The 22,238-nt window shown below is 41.3% G+C and overlaps 1 protein-coding gene across 4 annotated transcripts in view; it reads left to right on the top strand.

Moving 5' to 3' along the window:
* The window catches only part of Armh4 (armadillo like helical domain containing 4), a 133,844-nt gene that overhangs the window by 5,916 nt on the left and 105,690 nt on the right, over nt 1–22,238 (top strand). For all 4 annotated transcript variants that reach the window (XM_063241531.1, XM_063241530.1, XM_063241529.1 and 1 more), the window contains exons 2-4: nt 3,045–4,365; nt 7,811–8,068; nt 10,104–10,307. In XM_063241531.1, the coding sequence (XP_063097601.1) occupies nt 3,102–4,365; nt 7,811–8,068; nt 10,104–10,307 (1,726 nt within the window). In that variant the 5' untranslated portion in view covers nt 3,045–3,101. The remainder of the gene's footprint in view (nt 1–3,044; nt 4,366–7,810; nt 8,069–10,103; nt 10,308–22,238) is intronic.

The raw sequence follows: 22,238 nt of genomic DNA, 5'->3' as shown, positions 1-22,238 counted from the left end.
AGAAGAGAGGCTGAGCTAAAGGCACAGTGTAAGGGGAACGTAAGAGAAGTGTTCTTTTGTATTTGTATTAAATATTCTTATGGCTCAGTTAGTTTAATAGAAGACACAGAATCCTAAGAAGCAATGAAATCTTTCTTCCATTTCTACCACCAAAGCAGGCTGCAGACATTTATCTGTTTGTTCAGTGAGTATTTACTAAGCATTTCTTCGAAGCTGAGCAGGTGGCCTCACAGGCGATAGTTTTGAGGGAAAGAGAAAAGATGCATGGTCTTTAAAATGTGGCTGCAGATGGTAATTTAGGGTTAGGAATATTGTCATTGAATTGACCGTGGCCATTCTTTTCTTAGTTTTCTAATGTAATGCAACCCCCATTAGGGGGCTGTCTTTTCTCCTTTCAGAGTTCAGGCATTGCTTTGAATAATGGGAAGAAGGAGCATATGGCCTCAGTACAGAGACCAGAAAAGGCTTGTGGTTCATCCCACTTTTTCTTCCATAATTGGATTTGAAAAACAGGTGGCTGATGGGGAATCACAGAGGGAAGGTCATTTAGAGCACAGCTGAATCTGTTTCACACGAAAGTTCTAAAACTCCAGGTGTGGATGAAACTAAGACCTTGAGGGGAAACCCTTGTTCAGAAAGGTGGTTGGGTCTGCATTGAGTCTTTATTCTTTGTTCATGACATTCCTCTGCCAGCCCACATGACTAGAGCATTTGCGCAGCATTGTGGGTGTCTCGCCTACTGAATGGTGAAATTGTGGTTTTGGAGGAATATTTTTTGTTTTCTCTCCTATAGGTGAGGTATAAACATAGAATCACACAGGCAGAGGAGAGTTCAAAGGATATTTTGTTTAACCCTCATTTTGTCAAAAGTAAACCAGAAGCCAGTTGCTTGGTATCACATAAGAAGAAAACTAAAATTCAGAAACCATCTTTCCGATGGCAGCCCATGTCCCTCTGAATTCTGTCACCATTCATGATGGCTTGCAGTTTCTACAGCTTTAGTCTGAAGCATGTGATCATGCAGACCAATCTTTGAGGTGACACCTTTTCTTTTCTGGGATGTTTAGTTAGGTTTAGTGAATATCTATTCAGGAACAAACAGCTATTTGAATAGATCCAATATGAACCAGAGTCTATAGCTTTTATGCCTCATCAGATATGTAGATAGTTTCATAGTTCATTTGCTACTGGCTGTGACTTTGCCTTACAGCTCACATACGTTTTTGCTTAAGGAAGGAAAATGGACAGTGAGCATGATACTGTGTGGTCCTCTGTCCTGGCCACCATCAGGTGTGCTTTTGTTCAGTGGACAGTGATATCCATGATAGTGATGTGCTAGGATGTGCTATTTGTCTTTCTCAGTCATTTCTCCCATATGTTCTCCTTTTAAAATGAGGCTGGAGCTGCTTGGGGTTAACTTAATGGGGGTTTCAGATCCCCACTCTACCTGTGGGGAGATGGTGTCCTTCTTCCAGCCTTTAGGGTGCTTGGGAAACTTAGGTTTCATCCTGTCACCTCTAGATTCAATTCCCCTTTACTGTTTACTTTATGATCCTTGATGTGCTGTTCCTTTTCTGCATATGGCATCATGACAACTCACCTGCATTCTTCTGTTCCTATTTGTGTGTGTGTGTGTGTGTGTGTGTGTGTGTGTGTCCTTTTGAGACAGGGTCTCGCTATGCAGATCAGGCTGGCCTTGAGCTCACTGTAGAGCCCAGGCTGGTGTGAAACTCACAATGATCCTTCTGCCTCAGCCTTCTGAGTGCTGGAATTACAGGCATGCACCATTGTGCTCAGCTCCTGTATTTCTTTAAAGCACTGTGGGTTTAAGATTTTTGTACAACAAGTTACCCCAACAAGTGGCTTAACTTGATAATACATGTGTGTTATTTCATACCATTTCTGTGCACCAGGAATTTGGGAGTAGTTTTAACTGGGTGGTCTGACTCCAGATCTCTCAGGAAGGTAGGATGAGGGCTAGAAATTCTGCTTCCAAGGCAGCTTGCTCTCTTGGTCTGTGTGGCTGGCAGGCCTAAGCTCTAAATCCACATATTCCTCTGTTTTTATGCAGGAAATCCAGTCTTCATTTGGTCTTGAGTCATATAGATCATGCCCAGAGGACTTAGCCATTTTATGTTTGAAAGGGCCTTTGAAACAAAATGGGATTAATGTGTGGCAGTTCTGAAATCCCTAAGGGAAGAAGGTACCATGAAAATGGAATTTCTGTATTTCACTTGTGTGCCATGCATTTAATCTAGAGGGTTTAATGACTAGACATGAAGGAAATAAAAAATGTACCATTTATAAAGGCAAAGTTTTTGCTTTAGAATTTTAAGTCCTACTTTCAATTTTCTAGAGAACTCACCACATCTCTGAGATATTTTTGTGAATGTGGTGCTGCAGACTGAAAAGTGAGAAATTTCTGAGGTGAGAGGCTCATCAGGGACTCTTAAGGGGCTCTAATTTCGTTAATCAGGACTTTGGCTTTGTGGCCCTCATCACTTCCCCAGAGCTCCAGCTCTTAGTACCGTCACTTTCATGATTAGATTTCAACACATGGATTTGGGCGATGGAAATTTTCAAACCGTGATAACGCTTAAAAAATTATTTGAATAAATGTGTAACTTTTTTTCCTATGTCCTGGACATTTTTCTATTTTCTACATGATTAATAGGAGAATAAGAGAGGAATTCGGGATTCTAATAGAGGATTAGCAGAGGATGAATGGAGGAATTTGGAGAGGATTTGCAAATGTGACTTCAAGGGTAATTTATTTCAAGTAGGTGCATGAGAAACAATGAACCTAATACTTGAACTATATGTACCTTTTTCTAGGGAGCTCAAGAGAAATCAGCTGCAAGAATTCAGCAGGGAAAAATGAACTGGGTTATCCATGTCTCAAGGGAGCAGAAAAATAGAACAGCCCTTCCCTACCTGCCTTCTCTGTTTGTGAAGTCAAGGAGATTGGTTTACTTACAGTTCCATTTCAAGGAGCTTATAAACTATGTGTCTATGACAGTTTGATGTGCTCTATTTTTCTGCAGGACTCGATTGCTGGAATTGTCAGCTCTGCCAATTTCTGTGCACATTTCTCTTCCACTATGAGCAGATCAGCTGCCTTGCACCTTGGTCTGGCTTTTGGGAGCTTTCTGTTTCTTAGCTTTGCTACACAATGTCTGGCCTTCCCCCAAAGAGAGCAAGAGCAGCCTGAGAGGATTGGTGCAGGTGACCTGGAAAATAGCTCCATGACTCCAGAGCAGACCCCCCAACTGCCGTCCTCTGAGGATGCAATAATAGCCCCCCCAGAACCATCAGCAGTGTCACTAAATAAAATCCTCTTGAGCAGCAAAGAAACCCAGCCTACTAGAGCTGGGCTCCTGCAGTCAGGCAGTGCTGGGCTTTACACTGCTGCTGAGCTAGAGGTCCCAGCAGGTGAGGACACGTTTGGTTCCAGCCAACTAGAGGGCCTGTCTGCTGAGAGCAAGCTTTCCAAGGCCATGCTCACCACCACACTCCCTGCAGCTGCTTCTCTGAGTCCTGATGAGGAGGAACCTTTGAGCAGTAGCCGCAGTCAGCCCTTTGGGGAAGGGACTACAGAAGCAGCACAGAGTTTCCTGACATATGTGGATAACCAGTTGTTTGCATCTGAGAATCAGAAGGGAGGTAGTTTGGGACCTACACCTTCATCTTGTATGGACACTGAAGAAATGCAAACCAGCAGTTCAAGAATGGAGAAACTTGAAGCAGCCACAGACCAGAGAACACCAACTTTTCCTGGTGCTGAGTCCACAGCAGACACTGTACCCAGAAGCCTCACACCTAATGGGGAGAAGACTTCACAGATGACAGCTGATAGTACCCAGGCCACTGCCACCCAGCACTTGTTGGTGCCAACTGCTGTGTATACCCTTAGTGTGGAGCTGGAAACTGACAGCCTGCTGGGAGCCGCAGAAAGCACGGTGCGCGTCAGCTCAACTGTCCCAGCCACCTCTGTATTAAGTGAAGAATGGGATGAAACCAAACTAGAGAGTGGAAGCCAGACAAGGGCTCCAAAAGGAGATAGTCCAGAGGTGACAGAGGTGGTGGAGGTAGCTCTGGGGTTGCCAGAAGGGGAAGCACTGCTGGGCCCAGCACTGCCGACTTCACAGGGGGACATGAGATTTCCTGCTGCCACCCAGGCCAGTTCCTCTGCTCCCATGAGCCTGTTGGGAGGTCCAGAGCTCTCCCAGGAGAGCGTGTTCCAAGGAGCTGAAGGTGTCATGGATTCCACCAAGGAAGAGAGCACTGAGCTCCTGGGAAAGACGACTGCATCTGCATCAGAGTACCAGTCGGAGGCCGATCGGCTGCGGGGGCACATGTTGAAAGGTAAAGGAAAGTGGAAAAAGAAGAGAAACAAACTTTGTTTAATTTGGAATGTTTTCATTTTTTTTTTTTTTTGGTCTTTTTTGTTTTTATTGGTACCAGGGATCGAACTCACGACCGCACACTTGCAAGGAAGGAGCTTATGCTGCTGAGCTAAATCCCCAGGCCCTTGGAATGTTTTCATTTTTAAAGGCAATTTAGAACGGGTTGTTAAAGTTTAATGAAAAGCAAGTGTTCCAGTAGATCATGTATTTCATATAAAACTTACCCCTTCATATTGACCTGCAGTCTCCAGCTGAGGATAGTTCCTGCCTCTCCCCTTCCGTCCCCATGGTACATTTACCAGCATTTGAAACCATTTTAATTGTTACAACTGAGGGTGGGCACTGGCGTCTTAGTGGGCAGAGGCCCAAGAATGCTGTGGCACAACCTAACATGCATGAAGCAGCCCCAATAATGAAGTCATTGAGTCAGTATGTCAACAGCATTGAGGTCGAAAGATCACTTTGCTGTGAAAACACGTAACTCTACAGGAAAATATGAAAGCATTAGCTATATGTTTAGTATCTTGAATAGTGGAAGTTATATGTTTATATGTTATAAAATACACTCACTTCTCTAATATTTTTTACTAAAAAGCTTTAGGCAAATATTTATCAAATAGTACCAACCACATGAGTTCTCTGACTTTATTTACCCAAAAGTAAATCATTAGGACATAAGAGGAAGAAAGATAAATCATCTGCTCGATTGATTTTGTGTTTTTTACTTTTTCTTTTTTTTTTTTTTTTTTTGGTCTTTTTTCTTTTTATCGGTACCGGGAATCAATCTCACGACTGCCTGCTTGCAAGACAGGCACTTATGCCGCTGAGCTAAATCCCCCGCCCCCAGTTTTTTACTTTTTCATAGCCTTTCACCTGTGGATATAAGCTCACATGCCTCGTATTTGTTTTACTGGTTAATTTTTTTTTAATGTGTAGTTGGTCAGATAATAGCATCAAGAAGGAAAATCTTAGTATAAAGTGTGCATCTCATTTCAAATTGTTTTGGGACAGTTACAATATATCATTTCAGCCAAGTAGCCCAATGAATGGAAATATAAAATTTGTAATGTTTTATAAAGTGTTGTTGGGATTCAATTAAAATGACAAAAGATTAATTGGTAAATGAGAAAAGGACAATTGAATTTTGCATGTCTAATTCATTTTTGGAGACAGGATCTCATTATGTAGTTCAGGGTGACCTTGAAACCACCATGTAGTTCAGGCTCACCTTGAACTCTTGGTGATCCTCCTGCTTCAGCCTCCTGAGTGCTGGGATTATAGGTGTATGTCACCACACCTGGATTTATAAGTATTTTTGAAGGAAAGAACTAAAATAACTATTATTTTAGAGTCCAGAGATCACTCAGGGTATTATCTTTTTAAGGGTATGCAATGATTTCTTGGTATTTTGTCTGTTATTAACAGATTATTATCCTAAGATCATAGTCCTCTGATTCAGCTAGTTCATTAGTTAGTTCAACTAAGGTTTGAAAAATAATCTATCATGAGTATTACATTCTTTTGTCTCTCTAGGAAGTTGGAAGAATGAGAGAGGTTGGGAAATTTTGAATGTTATTAAAAACATTCCCATTAATATTTCTAGTTCACACTCTTTTCCCTAAAGTCATCACTTGGTCCGGTGTATGCATTTTTTGACATTTCTTAGTGTCTCATAAAACACTTTGGCATTTCTTGCTGTCTATATGAACATGGACTGTATATGACTTTTTATATATTATCAAATATGTAACTGCTAAATATGTGCTGTTAAAAGTGAGGACAATATGAAGAACACTTACTACTTAACAACGCTAAAACTGTATGTTAGTCATCTTGTGGTAAATAAAGCATTATCCCAGCTGCCAAAGATACAAAAGGAAAATGATCCTGGTTCTTAGGATGTTTGTAATCTTCCTTGAGAAAGAAAGAAAAAGAAAGATCAGTTAATATAATGGTAGAAAGAACAAACTGGAAGCTCAGGTGAAACATTTTACCCTGGTTCACTTTGTCCTCTGACTGCAGGATGTAAAAAGCCCTCAATGCAAAGGAAAACAAAACAAAACAAAACAAAATGATATAAACTGACTGGGTTTCCAAAAAAAGGAAGTGTTTTTACTGAAACACTCTGTTCTCAAGCAAATAGATCACCTTCAAGAAAAATAAATTTGAAATTATGTACCATGATGGCCCTGATGAAAACTTAGAGGAAACTTTCCCCAGTTATCCCAGACTATTATTTTTCATTGTCTGACTTACTGAACTTGCTGCTATGCTGTGTATCCAGAATTGGTATTCAAAGAGAGAAATAATAAGGTGTCTCTTACATTTTTTGGTAGTGGTAGGTATTTGACATTTCCAGCATAGACTCCTTCCTAAGAAGGCTGTGAAGTTTGATCCTTATAGTATACTGTCTCGGCTCAGTAGTGTATTGGGGATGTTGTGTTGGAAGGCAGGCAGGCAGGCTAGGGTGGTGACGGCATGTTATGTAGCTCTGTTCTGTTCCTTTTTGGGTCTCAGCAGGTGCTAAACTCCTGGAGAGGCCTCTCCAAACTGCAGCGTTGGCACAGTTAATGTGGTGCACGCTGCCCAGGCATGGCAGGCTCCGCAGTGCTTCGCAACCTAAGTTATTTTATGAAACGGGGTACTAATGCCTAATGTTTATGTACTACTAACCAATGTACTGGGCATGCACTAAGTGTTTTACAGCACGATCACATTTATGATCTTCGTAACAATTCTGTGCGATGCGTGCTATTATTTTCTCCATTTGATAGTTGAGGAAACGGAAGGCCCAGAAATGTTAAGTAATTTGTTCAGGCCCATGGAACGAGACTCCGGATGCAGGGAGCCTGGCTCCATAGCTTACCTTCTTGACCACCGTGATACTCAGCTCCATGAGATGACACTGGTGCCACCTCGTGTTAGATGTAGGGGAGGATGAACTAAATTAATGTGCACTGCGCACTTAGTGCTGGGCGTGTAGGGCGCACATCAGAAATCCGTGGAACATGGGTTACTGCCATTGCTACTTAAAATATCAACTTCCTTTTCCTTTTCAGAAATGCAGACGAATGCCTCTGAGAATTTTTGGCTATAACTTAGTTTTGTAGAACTTGTCTCTTGGCAAACCGATGATGTTAGTATTAAGCTGTTGAGTCTCCTACTTTGCTTTGCATTTTAGTTGTTTTTTTTTTTTTAATTTAATTTCTTTACTTCTGTTTGAGATGAACTCACAGGTCCTAAAAGCAGCAACAGTGACAAGGTTTACTTTCTGGACTTCTGTTTCTGAGTTTTGTCTCTGTTTTGCAGTCCCTAGAATAGCTACCAGCTTGTTTTGTTTTGATTTGTTAATTACGTGGTGACTTTAAGGACTGGGTCTATTTTAAATATTTCCCCTTTTAAAGACATCATCATTCAAGAAATGACAACGGCTGCTCAAGAACCATCGGCCTCTCCACTCTTTGAGATGCAAGAGCAGGTTTCTGCCCTGGAGGTTCCCAGAGTCCACGGGGACCGTGAGGAAGCCACAGCCACAGAGGCACCTTCTCCTGTGTCTGATGCTCCTGGTGTGACTCAACTCTCCAGAGGATGGGGGCCTCTGGCCACTGAGGCTTCAACTGCAGTGACCCCTCTGTCCCCTGAAGTCATCCCAGCTGCAGAAGGTCAGTAAGGGCAGGACTTGGGTGCAATGTTTTGGGATGGCTCTTTTCTTTAAGTCCCAAGAGAATGAGAGAGGCAGCTGGTTCTCCTGGTGTGCACACACTCTGTCCAGACAATAGGGTACCTCTCTCACTTGCCAAGATGTGGCACAGCCTGTAAGGTGGCTCATCTCAGGGTCTTCCACAGTCTACTTTTACTTCAAGGACCTGGGTTTGAGTCCCACCTGGAGTGTGTGGCTTCAAGCTTTTTCCCTCCTGTAAGACTTGGCTTGTAACTAATGCCTCCCTGACTCACAGGCCATTGTGGAGAGCTTTGCAATAGTGCGCAAAGTGCTTTCTATCTAGTGGGTCCTTAAATGTTTGATCATTTAAGAGCAATGGAATTTTCAAATTTGGTTCAGTATTATACTCTCTTGGGAGTTAAAAAATTAATATTTAAGCAATGTTTTTGTACTTTGTATCTTTTTTTTAATCATTGCTCTAAGTAAGGCCTACTTTTTGTATATATTTTGTACATATTTATTTTCAACCATGTACTGAATACTTTCTAATCCATTCCCCCTTCTTTACCCACAAACCAGGCAGCAAAACCTGGGTCCTGGACAGTAACCCACATAAACAGAGACCCTTTGTGTCTGAGCCTTCCCTGTCCTGGCTGCTGGGCATTCTGAACCCTGTTCCCATAGGTCCTTTTCCATTCTTCTGAAAAAGTTTTATTGCATTCATATTCTTACATTTTAAAGTTTGTTTTTAACATTATACAAAGAAGTAATGTATCATAGATGAGCTTCTTGGGACTACAGTTTGGACTTACTGTTCTGTAACTGAGATCCACATCCTGTAGTTCTTTTGTTTTCACTGCTGCGTAAGGAAAACTCACCATAGTGTGTTTATCCACTCTCTTGCTGCTTTGTATTTGGGTCCTTTCTGGCTTTGGCTGTTGTGGTTACCACACCCAGGAGTATCCTGTGCATGTTCCCATTGCACAATCAAGAGTTTCTCCTGGGAGTGAGTCCTAGCTGTATAAGTGCTGACCTGCAGGTGTTGGGCACTGCTGCAGCTACTGCATGTTTTCCAAGTGGATGTAATAATTTATACACCCACCAGAATAGGAGATCCTATGGATCCACGTCCTGGTAGGGTTTTTTTTTTAAAGAATAAAGGCAGTGGTGCACTACCACTGAGCTACATATCAAGGTCTTTTATCTCCCATTTTAAGATGGGTCTTGCTAAGTTGTCCAAACTGGCATTGAATTTGTGGTCCTACTGCCTCAGCCTCTTGACTAGCTGGAATGACAGAGGTGTGCCACTGTGCCAAACTCTGGGAGCTTTTGTAAAAACACTTCTCAGGCCGAGCAGCTTCTAATTTAGATATTTGAGGTGTGTGGATAAGAATGCACATTTTAAAAATTACCTCCATCTATTCTGATAATCAACCAGATTTTCAAGCTACTCCCGTTTGAGAGTCTTAGACTTAGGGTACCGTGGCCCTAGTTTTATATCATTGAATGTGTTGAAATTAAACACATTACCAGTACAGATGTAGGCTCCTACTTAGGCATTACTTCGAGAAACATAGTTTGTCTTTTCAAAGTAGTCATTGGGATATGTTTTAATATTTTTGTTAAATTTTCTACCTTTGGTAACACATTATATAAAACTCTGCCACATCCATTACATTGTTAATACAACCAATGGAGGATCGAAATTAATTAATCAATTAATTTTGGTACTGGGAATTGAACTCAGGACCTTATGCTTGCCAGGCAGGCACTGTGCTGCTGAGCTATGTCCCTGGCAGGAGACTGAAATTTAAAAGCAAGGTTCCAGTGTAGGACAGCATATTTTCCTGGCTGCTGAAGTGTTTGCTGTGGGTTCTGTGACTGCGATGTGGGAGGGAGGAGCTGGTCTGTGTGCCACCCTCACTGCATGTGAGCTGTGGGTGTCGTTTGTCGTTTCTTGCCTGAAAAGTGCAAGCACCTGTCTACACTCTCTGCAGTGGCCGTCGGTGGGTCATGTCCTGTCTTGTGTTTGGCAGGCTTCATGGATGCAGTCACGTTGCCGAACGAGGAGTTCATACCGGTGCGGGGCTTTTCAATGACACCTGCTGGAATGGTGGAGGAGGAGACTGGCTCTTTCCTGGCACCGTCTGCTCCAGAGGCCTCCTCGGAGGGAACACTTCCATTCAGGAGCAGTGCAAGCATAGCCCCCTCCTATGGCCTGGAACAGCTCGAATCTGAAGGTATCCATGCCTTGAAGGGGAGGTTTCTGGGACTGATAGGGAATCACTGATCAAATGTTCAAGAAAATTCAATAGAAGTTTGTTCAGTCTGCAGAGTAGATCAGGTGTTGCTGGAGTCTGGGAGAGCCACATTTGTCTGCTACTTGTTTTCATAGGACCCAAAATCAAACCACAGGTTACATTTTTAGATATTAAAGAAAAGAATATTGAATGATGTGTAGAAGTTATTTAAAATTCCAAATTTTAGTCTTCTTGAGCCGTGTGGTAACCTGGCCACGCCCACTCATTTATGTGCTGTTCAAGGCTCCTTTTGGGCTCCTGCAGCAGATTAAAGTGGGATAAAAGACTAAGTGGCCCAGAAACCTGAAGCATTTATGGCGCCACCCTTCACAGCTTGCAGACCCCTGGGGTAGATGAGTGATTTGAAGCTACCCCCAACACTGGAATGACCTGGAGAGCTTGTCCTGAGCCCTGGTGCCTGAGTCCTTCTGGTAGTGATTTGAATTAAGTTGATATGGGACAGACCTGGCATCAGCATTTAAAAAGAGTGCTGCAGACTCTTTCAGTGTTTGGGCTTGACTGGGAGTGCTGGGTTTAAATGGAGAAGTAGAGTTTTCCTACCAGCTTTCTTTGGATGGAAGTTTTAATGTATGTTCCATTTTCTTTTCTTTTTTTAAAGTTAAGTTTATTGGTACAATTTAGATATACATAATGATCACATTCTCCATTTTCATAACATGGCTCTGTTTGTTAGTGCTGAGTTAATGTTTCTTATAGGATCTCTGGGTTAGTATTTCCCCTATTTGGAGATAGTCCCTTTAGTAAGAGTGGGAAATTCATGCCAAATTGTAATGTCTGTGGTAAAGGTGAAATTCCCTGACACGTAGGAGAGGTCTGGGGCACTAAATTAGCCTCAAGTTCCGGGCAGTAAAGACACAGGATGTGCCGTTATGGTGGTGCCTTGGTTCATGAACTTAATTCATTCCATGATTCTGGAAAAGATGGCCAGGCCACATTTGTGTTGGTGCAGGAAAGATGGTCATGGTCATGTTTGTCACCCAGTGCAGACTTTGCTAACAAGAACAAACTTTTGTCAAATTTGGTTTGTAAACCAAATTGTCTGCAAATGACAGTGTTTGTGAACCAAGGCACCACTGTCTTTTCTCTCGTGTGTCCTGCAGGTAAGGGGTCTGGGCTTGGTGTGCAGGGAACGCTGTTGTAGACTCTTACGGTAACACTGGCACTGTGCTCACCAAGAAGCATGGCATTTGGAGAGCAGAGAGAGGAATCCCACAGTAGAATGCTGGCTTGAGAAATGGAGATGGCTGGCCGGAGGCTGACTCTGCTTCTGGTCCCCAGGGATGCTTTTGAGTTTAGTACCTCAGGTGACTGTCTGCTCGCTCCCCTCAATGCTGTCTGGGAAGAGCAAGTTCCTCAATCAGCCTGTGCTAGAGACAGCAGCTCTGCTTGGCAAGGCTTGTCAAATCACAGAAAGAAGTGTATTTATGAGCAATTGCGAAACTACCGTCTATACGATCTATACTTGCAATCTATACTACAATCTATACTTGTGAAATTTAGTGGAGGATGGTAGTTGTATTAAAATGTTAGAATTTTCCCAATGTGCCTATGATGCCCTGAGATTTTAGTTCTTATCTTCTGCACAATTCAATTTCAGCTTCTTTTTGAAAGTATATTTTGTCAGTTTTTGATCTAAATTATGATACTTCTGAAAGATGTTTTTAGTTAAAAATATTCTTTCTGCTGCATTGTTGGGCGTAAGATTTTGGATTACTACATCATTTCTCCTAAAGACCAATGCTCACAGTTTATATTTAATTAGTGTATTAAAATGAGTTTTATGCTGCATCTAATTCTCAGAAAGCTAAAGAAGCTTCAGTTATTGAAATAGAGAAGCCGACTAAACTCCTATTTAGTTGGGGGCTTTCGTGTTCAGTGCCTATTTTTATACCTTGCCCGGGTTCTGAGCGTAACTTGGGACCTTACCTGGGTGAAGCATTTATTTTATTTTCCTTTACTTTTTTGTGATACTGGGGGTGGAACCCAGGGCATTGCACTTATCAGGCAAGTGCTCTACCACTGAGTGATACCATCAGCCCTATAGATGAAGCATTTTCATTCTTAGCATAGTCTTATGCCAAGAAAGAATTTATTCTTGGTACAGCATAGATGATCTTTAGCTGTCAAGTTTTAATCTCTGTAACGTGTTGACAAATGACTTAACCTTTTGGGTTAAGATGTATCTTTAATTATATTATTCATCTCTGCATTTATTTTTCTAGTACCTTCCTTTCCACTGGGAGCAGTGGCACTGCTCCAGAGAACGAGGTCTTCTTCTCAGTGCATTATAGCAAGGGGCCTGCTCTCACTAGACACTGGGTACATGAGGATAGAGTGACTGTATGGGAATTTCTGAAGCCAGTGTCCTTTAAGAGATAATAAACTGCAAGTTAGTATACAAAGTCCCATCTCCTAGCACCCTGACCTTTCGCCTCCTCTATTATATCTCTCCAACATGGTGACTAAGTTTCTCAGGGTTGCTATAATGAAATACTGCAAACTAGTGGTTTAAAATGACAGTTTATTTCTGTACAGTCCCAGAACCTAGGAATTCCAAGTCAAGTATAGGCAGGGCCATCCTCTCTCCAAAGCCACTAGGTAGGCTTAGTCCTAGCACCCGTAGACCTTCCTCAGTGAGCAGCAATCCCATCCCAGTCTCCTTACTGGCTGTCTGTCCTCTGTGTCTCGGTGTCCAAGCTTCCTTCATGTTCTGAGGACGTTGTCACTGGATGGGAGCCCACCCCAGGGGCTCGTTTAACTTTGCTGCATTTGCTGAGGGTCTGTTTCCTGTAGACCACAGTCACAGGTTTTGCTGGTTAGGATCTTTGGGGGCCACAGTGCAACACAGGACAGGCCGTCTTGTTTCCAGTTTGTCAGCCGGCCCTGAAGGCAGAGCTCAGACTCTGGAGCATCCTGCTGAGTGCAGGAGCTGGAGGAAGGGGAGTTGTTTACGTGCTTTTCCCCTTTGTGGTCACTGAGGGAAGCCTGCCCTTGTAGGTGTGTGTTACCTTGCGCCTATTTCAGGAAGTCTTTGACTTTGTCAACAAAGGTGCAGTTCTGTTTTGGAAGGGATAATGGCTTCTCTTTCACCTTGCCTGAAATACGTTAGGTCTATTTGTGATCTTTTTTAGAGAAATATGTCTTCAGATGATAAAGTTGCATTGTACATTATTACATGTGTAACTACTAGGTCTGTATTTGGCATCATTGAAATACCAATATCAAACATGTTCTAATATTTTATTTAAAACAGGATAGTGGAGATTTTCATACATGTACTTATTTATTTATAGGAATATAAAGTAATTTTTGGATGAGATCATTCTATAGGCTGATTTTCTTTTCTTATTGAAAATTAATGTCTTTCTTAACACCAAATGCTAACTTAAAATGATTGCTTTTGAAAGAATATATGGGCTGTCTTTTGGGTACCTGCCTTTCGGTATCAGGAATTGAACTCAGGACCTTATCCACGGTAGGTAGGCTTTTGGTCTTAGCCAAAAGGCTGAGAAGTGATGCCAGGTAGATTCTTATGCTGCTGAGCTATATACCTGGCTAAAAATATTTTAATTCTAATAACAGATGGAATAGAAAGTGACCTCTTAATGAAATTCCACTTTCAAAACCAACAGATGATATCTTTGAACTTTAAATAAATCAAACTTATTTTTTTCTGTACTCTGATGGAAGACAGAAATTCATCTGTGTTGCAAAATTGTAATAATAGGTCTATAAAAAAGATACTGCTTTACCAAATCAGTCTTCAGGATTTGGGGGTGTAGCTGAGTGGTAGAGTGCCTACTTACCATGCTTGTTTGGTAATCTTCCCTCCCATTCCCAGTATCTCCTGTCTTGCGATCCAGAAATGGAAAAACTCGTTGGTGCTCACCATGGGGCTGGGCAAGTAAAGACAGGAAGATGGCGAATGTGACTGGCCTCTCCCAGGTGACTGGGCTAGTGTGTTGCTCCCTGCATGACGAGAGAAGAAACACTGGTGTCTCTCATCTGGAGAGCGTGGTCTGGCTGTTCCTCCTTGCTGTCTTTCTGTGGGCCTCCGTGTGCACTGTAGAGGAGGCCTGGGTCATGATCTTGGGTAACTCCCATTTCCTCCTGTTCAGAAGGCCCATTTGTCATGGGCTTTACAGGGGAGAGTCACAGTAGTTAACTGCTGGAGGATTACTTTTTTGAACTGCAAAATAATTTTTAATTCTTTGTATCCAACAGAGAAGCCATATTTAACTTTTTAAATGTAAGATCAGGTATAGCTTTAAAATCTAGTTTTTCCTTACTTTTTCAAAAACGTTTTGACTGTAATTCAGTTTTAAAAGGTTTTGACATCTTTTTCCTTTTAGGCAGCACACATAGGGTAGGAAGCTGTCATTATTCTGTCACCCTTTGTTTAGTCTGTTTCAGTGACATCTGTTTTCCTGCCTCTTTGTGTGCATGTATGTACACAATGCATGTGTGTGTATTGTGTGTGCACATGCATGTGTATGTGTTGTGTGTGCATGCATGTATGTGTTGTGCGTACACATGTGTGCATGTGTTGTGTGTTCATATGAGTGCATATATATGTGTTTTGTGCACACACATATGTATGTAGGTGTTGTGTGTTGTGTGCATGTGTATGCCTATGTGTGCATATGCACTCATGAATGTTTTCAGTCATCCTCAGAGGGTGCTTCTAGGTTATATTTGTAGTGACTCTTAACTTCCTGTGTTGAACAGGTTATCTCTCCCCTGTGTTATCTGAGGTCTTCATTCTGCCTCTTCCTGTGAGCTCTCTCTACAAGTGAAATAGGACTTTTAGGAGAAAGTGATGTTTACAAATTGTGTCTTCATTTAGATAATGTTTTTATTTTTTTGTTTGGTAGTGTGGTGGCCTTATGGTTAGTTTTGAAGGCAATAGGCTTTGTCTTTTTCTTCTATTGATCAGTTTCAAACAAATTCAGAGTTGTATTAAGGAACAGTTTCTGTTCTTTTCAAGCTCTACTGAGGATACTAAAGAGAAGAATCTCCCAATAAGTACTCATATTCAGAGTATTTCTTACTATTTTCTCAGTTTTCAGGGGACTTTTCAACTCAGAAGACCACTAGGATGGATGAATGAGAGAATACCTCAAAAGCTTCATTTTGAGGCCATAATTACAAAAAGCAGGTTTGTGGTATTTGCTCAGGTGGCAGCTGTGTGGACTGTACCATTGACAGTTATGTTCTCTGTGGTGCATCTGGGCTGTCTCTTGCACCTTGGAGTACTGCAGCATGGATTAAGGTTCATGCTAATGATATTACTACGAGGCACAATTTTTCACTTTTGTTCTTGGAAATGCTTTCAATCCTGATAATCTGTTGTTTTAGTGGCAACAACATTTAAAGGACTGTATGGGGGGGTGGGGGAATATGTGGAGTATGCCCTTTGATTTTAATGTGAATTAAATTTAGACTTTCACCCCTCATATAAGCTTTTGATTTAGCCTGCTCTTCATTTTCTAGAAGTTTGAGGTTCAACATTAAGTTATTTATATGTGCTTGCTCTGTTTTCCTGATGTGGGTTTTTACTGCTATAAATTTTCCTCTTAGGACTGCTTTAATTGTGTCCCTTAAGTTCCAGTATGTTGTACTTTCATTATCATTTAATTGTAGAAGCTGTCTACTTTCTTCTTTAATTTCGTCTGTGACCCGTTGGTTGTTCAGGAGAGTGCTATATAATTTCCATGTTTATGAAGTTCTTATGGTTCCTTTTGCCATGGATTTCCAATTTCATTGCACTGTGGTCTGATAATATGCAGTAATTTCAATTCCTTGGCATTTACTTAAGCATATTCTGTGAGTTAGTATGTAGTCTGCCTTGGAGAGCATCCCATGTGCAGTTGAAAAGAATATGTATTCTGATGTGGGTGGAACACTCTGTAGACAGCTATGCAGTCTGTTCAAAAGTTTGGTTCAGTTTTTTGGTTTTTTTTTTTTGTACTGGGGATCGAACTCATGACCTTGCGCTTGCCAGGCAGGCACAGCTGATTTTTCATGTCTGTTAGTATTTGTTTTATGTAGTTGGGTGCACTGGTATTTGTTGCATATTTATTTATGATATTTATCTCTTCTTCTTGGATTGTTCCCTTTATAAAGATATAGTGACCTTCTTTATCTATCTTAATGAGTCTTGGTTTGAAATTCACCTTGTCTGAAAATAGAATAGCTACCCTTGATTTTTTCTGGGTTCCTGTCACATGGAGTATTGTTTTCCATCCTTTGACTTTTAGTCTATGAGTTTCTTTTTTAATTAAATGTTTTTCTTGTATGTAGCAAGTTGTTGGATCTTGGTTCTTGATCCATTCTTCGAGTCTGTGTCTTTTGATTGGTGAACTGAGACCATTAATATTGATTGCTATAATTGATACGCATTGACTTATCCTTGTCACATTATTTTCTTGTTGTTGGCTCTTCCTTTTCCCCCCTCCCTCTGTTTAATTGTTTGCCTTGCCTGCTGGAGTCCTTCTGCTAGAATTCATGGAGTTGTAGTCTTTGTTATCTTTTTCTAGAATGTCCTTCAAAACATTTTGAAATTCTGATTTGGTGGTCATAAATTTCCTTAGATGTTCTTTATCATGGAACTATCTTATTTCTCCATCAGCTCTGAAAAATAGTTTTGTGGGGATATATTAATCTACGGTAAAGGTTGTTTTCCTTTAGAATTTGAAGTACTTTAATCTCTCTTTGACTTGAGGGTTTGTGCTGAGAAATGAGCTGTGATCCTGATGGTCTTTCCTTTACAGGTGATTTGTTTTTTTTTCCCTAATAACTTTTAAAATTCTATTCTTGTATTGAATTTCTGGAATCTCAACTATTATATGCCTGGCAATAGACTTTTTTTTGATCGTAGCTAATTAAAGTTCTATATGCCTCACTTATCTGGTGTCAAATTCTTTTTTCTCTACCTGGGAAGTTTTCTGCCATGATGTCTATGAACAGTTTTTTAAACAGTATCATTTGTGTTATCTCCTGCTTTTTTATTTATGCCAGTTAATCTTCTTTGTTTTAACTAGCAGCTGCTGGGTTGATTTCTCATGATCTCTCCCTGTTTTTAAGAAATCTTTCTTTTCCTGATTTAACTTCAAGCCTGTTTTCTGTGTCTGAGATCCTGTCTTCACATTGGCTTAATCTGTTGTGGATATTTTCAGTGGGATTTTTATTCTTCTGGATATCTGGTTGAATCTGCCTTATGGGATCCATTTCTTTCCTATGCTGAGCACTCATGGCTTCCATCATTTTCTTAAGCTCCTCTATTTTTTGTCTGTATCTTACTCTACAGTCACTAAGCATGGTTTTCATTGTAGATGCCATCTCTGCAGTTACTTGAGAAATTATTTCTGATTTTATTTTTGCTAGCCCCTCATTTAATTGCTTTGTTGTTACCACTTCAGAAAGGCCAGGTGGGTAGCTTTTGGATTGTCCCAACTCATTGCCCCCTGGGTTTGCCTTTGGTGAACTAGATGTCTAAGAGTCTTCTCATTTTCTTCTCTTTTTTTAGTTTAGTTCCTGGGTGATGGTTGTAAATTGCCTATGGTAGGTTGCTTTATTGCTAGTATTTAGCATTCATAGAAAATGACTACTTCTCTGAGGGATCTTCCAGGTGTAGTTGGTTTTTGTGTTTCGAGTCTGTTGCAAGATCCTACCTTTTCAATTTGTTGGGAATGAGAAGTTGCCACCTGTATGGCCCAGTTCCTGGTTCTTTGGCACTGTGACACTGTATTTTCTGTGACTCTTAGTCAGTCTCAGTCTTGGAATACCAGGAAGAACAGGCATTTAAAATAACTGTGTTACATTTGGCTACAGTGGTATCATCAGCAATGACAATAGTATCAAACATAGCCTAGAAAATGATAACTGAGGTAATTACTAATTTTCCACCTTTAACCATGTGAACTAGATGTATGGGTAAGTTGTGGAAAAGAGGGACTGAGCCAGATAGAAGACACTTAGCACTAAAGAACTTGGAAAGCAAGCAGCTTTATTATGCCAGTGGACTGATGGAAATCTCTGTTCCATATCATCAGCCCTGCCTTGTGGTTAATCAAACACTTATGTATGTCATTAACAGGAAGTGCAAAAACAAAACAAAATAAAACCAGGAAGTACTAAGAAGGCGACTTTCTATAGCTGGTTACATATTGTCTTGTCATATGTTGCTAGACAGGTTTGGTTCAGGCAAGTTAATTGGGGGTTTTGTATTTTATAGTAGGAAAGGCTAGCGTGAATAAGAGGCATCAATCACCATCTTACACTGAGCCAAGCTGTCTCTGAGTGATATTTCCCTGAAACCTTGGAATGGTTAGCATAACAAGGTACCCCTTTGTCTGAATTACACTTATCTTCCATGCAGCAGCTGTTGTTGGAATACCAAGGCTAGCAAGGTTTGCCACTCTAATTATGGAAATAGTGACAGACTTTCAAGTTTTAAAAGTTTTAAAATTTACTTTACGATCTCCTTTACAGTTATATAACAAAATCTAAAGCAAACCAAACAATTGTATGAAGTATATAAGTCCTTCCTATGTCAATTTTGCCCTCAGGGTTTAAAATTTAAAATAGATTAGGGAGGAAATAGCGAAGTGGAAGAAGAGGAAGAGATTAGAATTAAGGCTGGAAGACAATGGGGGATCACGTTACCTTTGGGAAACTGATGAGGAAGACTGTAGTGAAGGAAGGAAGGAAGAGATAAAGAACAAAACAGAACCACAGCCACAAAGAGACTAGAAACTGTGTTCATGCTCATAAAAACAAGATGAAACAAGGAGAAAAACCAAAAACAAAACCACCACCACCATCACAAAAAACGAGAGAAAGAGATAGAGAGAGAGAGAGAAAGAAAGAGAGAGAGACAGAGAGACAGCACCTACTTCCAGGTTTATCTCTGCTGTCACTGGTGGACAGTGTGGAGACAGAGTCCTAATCTGTGCTGATCTAGTCCCCCAAGCCAGCAGTAGCTTTTTGACAGGGTAAAGGATAATCTCAGCAAGTCTGCACCTTCTGGCTGAGAGCAGACTGATTTGGCCTGCAGCCATCAGCATGCCTTCTGTGAGTCTGAGCCCAGTGGGAGCTAATAGATGGAACTGGCAGTAGCTCTGAGTTCTGAGCTCAGTTAGCCCCTCTCCAAGATGACTCTTGGCCAAGTGCTCTCTCACCTGGGACAACTGAACCTTCAGCACTCACCTACCAGCTAGTATCGTCCCTTGTGTCCACTGATGCCCTCCACTGCTGAGTCTCTCTGTGGAGGCCTCTGGGGTCACTAGTGGCCACCATGTGGCCACGGGTTTGAACCACTCCTTTTGTGCAGTGAATCTCAGTTTAAGGAAAAGGTACTGCTGGCTACTTCCTTCTTTGTTGAAGTTTTTCTCTTCACTCTCCACGGGCTTCAGTTCATGCTTCAGATCCGTTCTGGGTCCAAAGGACTCGTCCCCTTCTTGTCTTCCACACATTGCTGTGTTCCACTGTCTGGATGGCAACATTCAGAGAGGCTCTTTCTCTTCTGCTCACCGCTCCGCCGTCTTACCCCACCCTTGCTTTGTTCTCATCTGTGCATCATTGTGCTTGTGAGGCAGAATTGCTGCTTTCAATTGATTGATTGAGTCAATTGATTGACTCATATGGGAAATTGTCTTGCTGTCCTGTCTTGACATCATTGTGCTTTCTCTGGAATTTATGTCAGCTCTCTTCTTAAGTACCTGTATGTCTCTGGAATAGTATGGTCAGGTCCTTTGCACTCCAAATTATTAACACATCTGCTAGTAGTATTCACATGATCAATGGCATTTTAAAAGTATTTAAAGTCAACATTGTGGCAATCCACTTGGGACCCCTTGTATCTCTCTCTCTCAGGCAGAAGTTTTATTTCCTCCCATAAATATATTCTGCTCTTAACCTCCATTGTTCCTAAAATCCCTTCTCCAATTTTATAGAACACGAATTTGTACCAGACATCTAGCAGTTTGAGAATTTCTTTACCTTAAATCATTTGGAGGTCTTTCATTGAGATCATTGGACAGAGACTGAGGGTGCTGAAAATTGAAGTCTCTTATTCTTTTATAATACATTTTTAAGCACTGGGAGATGTTTGACCCTTACGTGTTGGAAAAGAGCCATTCAATATTTTTCTACAGGTGCACGTGGCCTGCCTACCCTCTAAAGCCAAAATGGAATGAAAAGGGATGTATTAATTATGATGTTACAACTAAAACTATAATGTAAAAATGAGGGAAAGTGGTCAGAATTGTATTATGTTCAAACTGCTTCCTTTGTTGTGGCCTTAAAAAGAAAAAGACCCTAAGCCTGATTCTTAGGGTTTCAAGAACTTAACAACTATGCTCAGCTGCTACTATTGTGGAAAGGCAGGCCACCTTAAGAAGGGGGCCTTCAAGGCCCCCAAGCCATGCCCTGGCTACAAAGGCTACCATGAGAAGTGAGACCGCACTCTGAGGCAGAGGCCCCACAGCTCAGATTAGGCTTTTTCAGCTGGTCCAGCAAGACTAAAGGGCCCTGCGGCACTCTGCCTCCTCTCTGTGGCTGGATTGTCATCTCACCTAGGAGCCCTGAGTAATCATGACTAGAGGAAAAACCCAGCCTATTGCTGGACATTGACGTTCTCTTTGTCCTTCTCCAACTCTGACCTTCCTTCCAGGCCTCATACCTCAGTAAAAACAGTCACCAAAAAAATACCTTGCTTAAGTTGTAACTGGAATAACTTTCTCTTCGCTCATTCCTTTTTAGTGATGCCTAAAAGCCCAGCTCCCATCCTGGAAAGGTTTAATCCTGTGTAAATACTATAATCAGGTTACCAACTAATCAAAATAATGCTGAGACTCATTTTTACAGATACAGGACATATTGTTGTTCATGTACAAAAACTTAGAAAGTTTTTGATTAGTCCAAATAATCTGTTAATCTTGTTCCCATAAGTCATCAAAAATTTAGAGATAATTGTTAACTAAAGCTAGGGGGACTTAAGTCAAAATATCAGGCTCCATCAGTGAAGGAATCTAAGTGCCCATTGAGTTACAATTGCTACTCCTTCAAGGTATTAGATGGAAAAACAATGACATGTCAAACCCTGAAATCTCTTGGACCTTATCCTTACCCTCGTTATGGGAAGCCATCATATCTCCTCTTAGTAGAAATCTTTGACTGTGTTCATGATTATCCTGTTGATGCTATTCCTTGGCCCATACATACTTAATTATTTCTTTTACTTTGTGTCCTCCAGACTTTACACTGTACAGCTACCCAAGATGAAAATGCATGGTGTCCATCGAGGGCCTTTAGATAAGACTCTCTGTAGAGTATCTCTGACTGTTGATCAGCAACTGTGACCGCCTTCAGCCCGATGAAGCCACATCAGTCATTGCCCATTACTCCCTCAGGGTAGTTTGGGGTACTTCTTTAGAGGGGAATGTTATAGGCAGCTGAGATAGATAGAAATATAGGCAGTCAGTCAGATAGTGCTGGGTCCTCGAAGGAGCCAGTGCAAAAGGTAAGCTGCCTTGCAGCTATGGGAGAGATAGGAAACTCTGATGTGTGCCAGACCTTCAGACAAAAGATAAAACAAATGCACCCGTGTACTTCCTAGAGATAAACATCAGAGATTGATATTCTAAACAGGTATCAATCAGCTTTGGGAAGCCAGGAGGAGCCACTGACCCAACCCCCTGCAAGAAGAGCCCCTGTTCTGTATTGTTGCCCTCTTGCTATGTGACTTCCTTCCTTCCCTATTTGATCCCAGTTTAATCAGTTTTACCTAAGCACTTATACTTGTGATCTTATGGGTGTGCCATAGTTTTTTCCACCCTCATACCCATA

This window comes from Cavia porcellus, unplaced genomic scaffold, assembly GCF_034190915.1.
Source record: "Cavia porcellus strain 051 isolate PalLab524CR breed Dunkin Hartley unplaced genomic scaffold, mCavPor4.1 scaffold_31, whole genome shotgun sequence".
Lineage (NCBI taxonomy): Eukaryota > Metazoa > Chordata > Mammalia > Rodentia > Caviidae > Cavia > Cavia porcellus.
The sequence above is the reverse complement of the archived record's forward strand: the minus strand, read 5'-3'. Positions and strand labels throughout refer to the sequence as shown.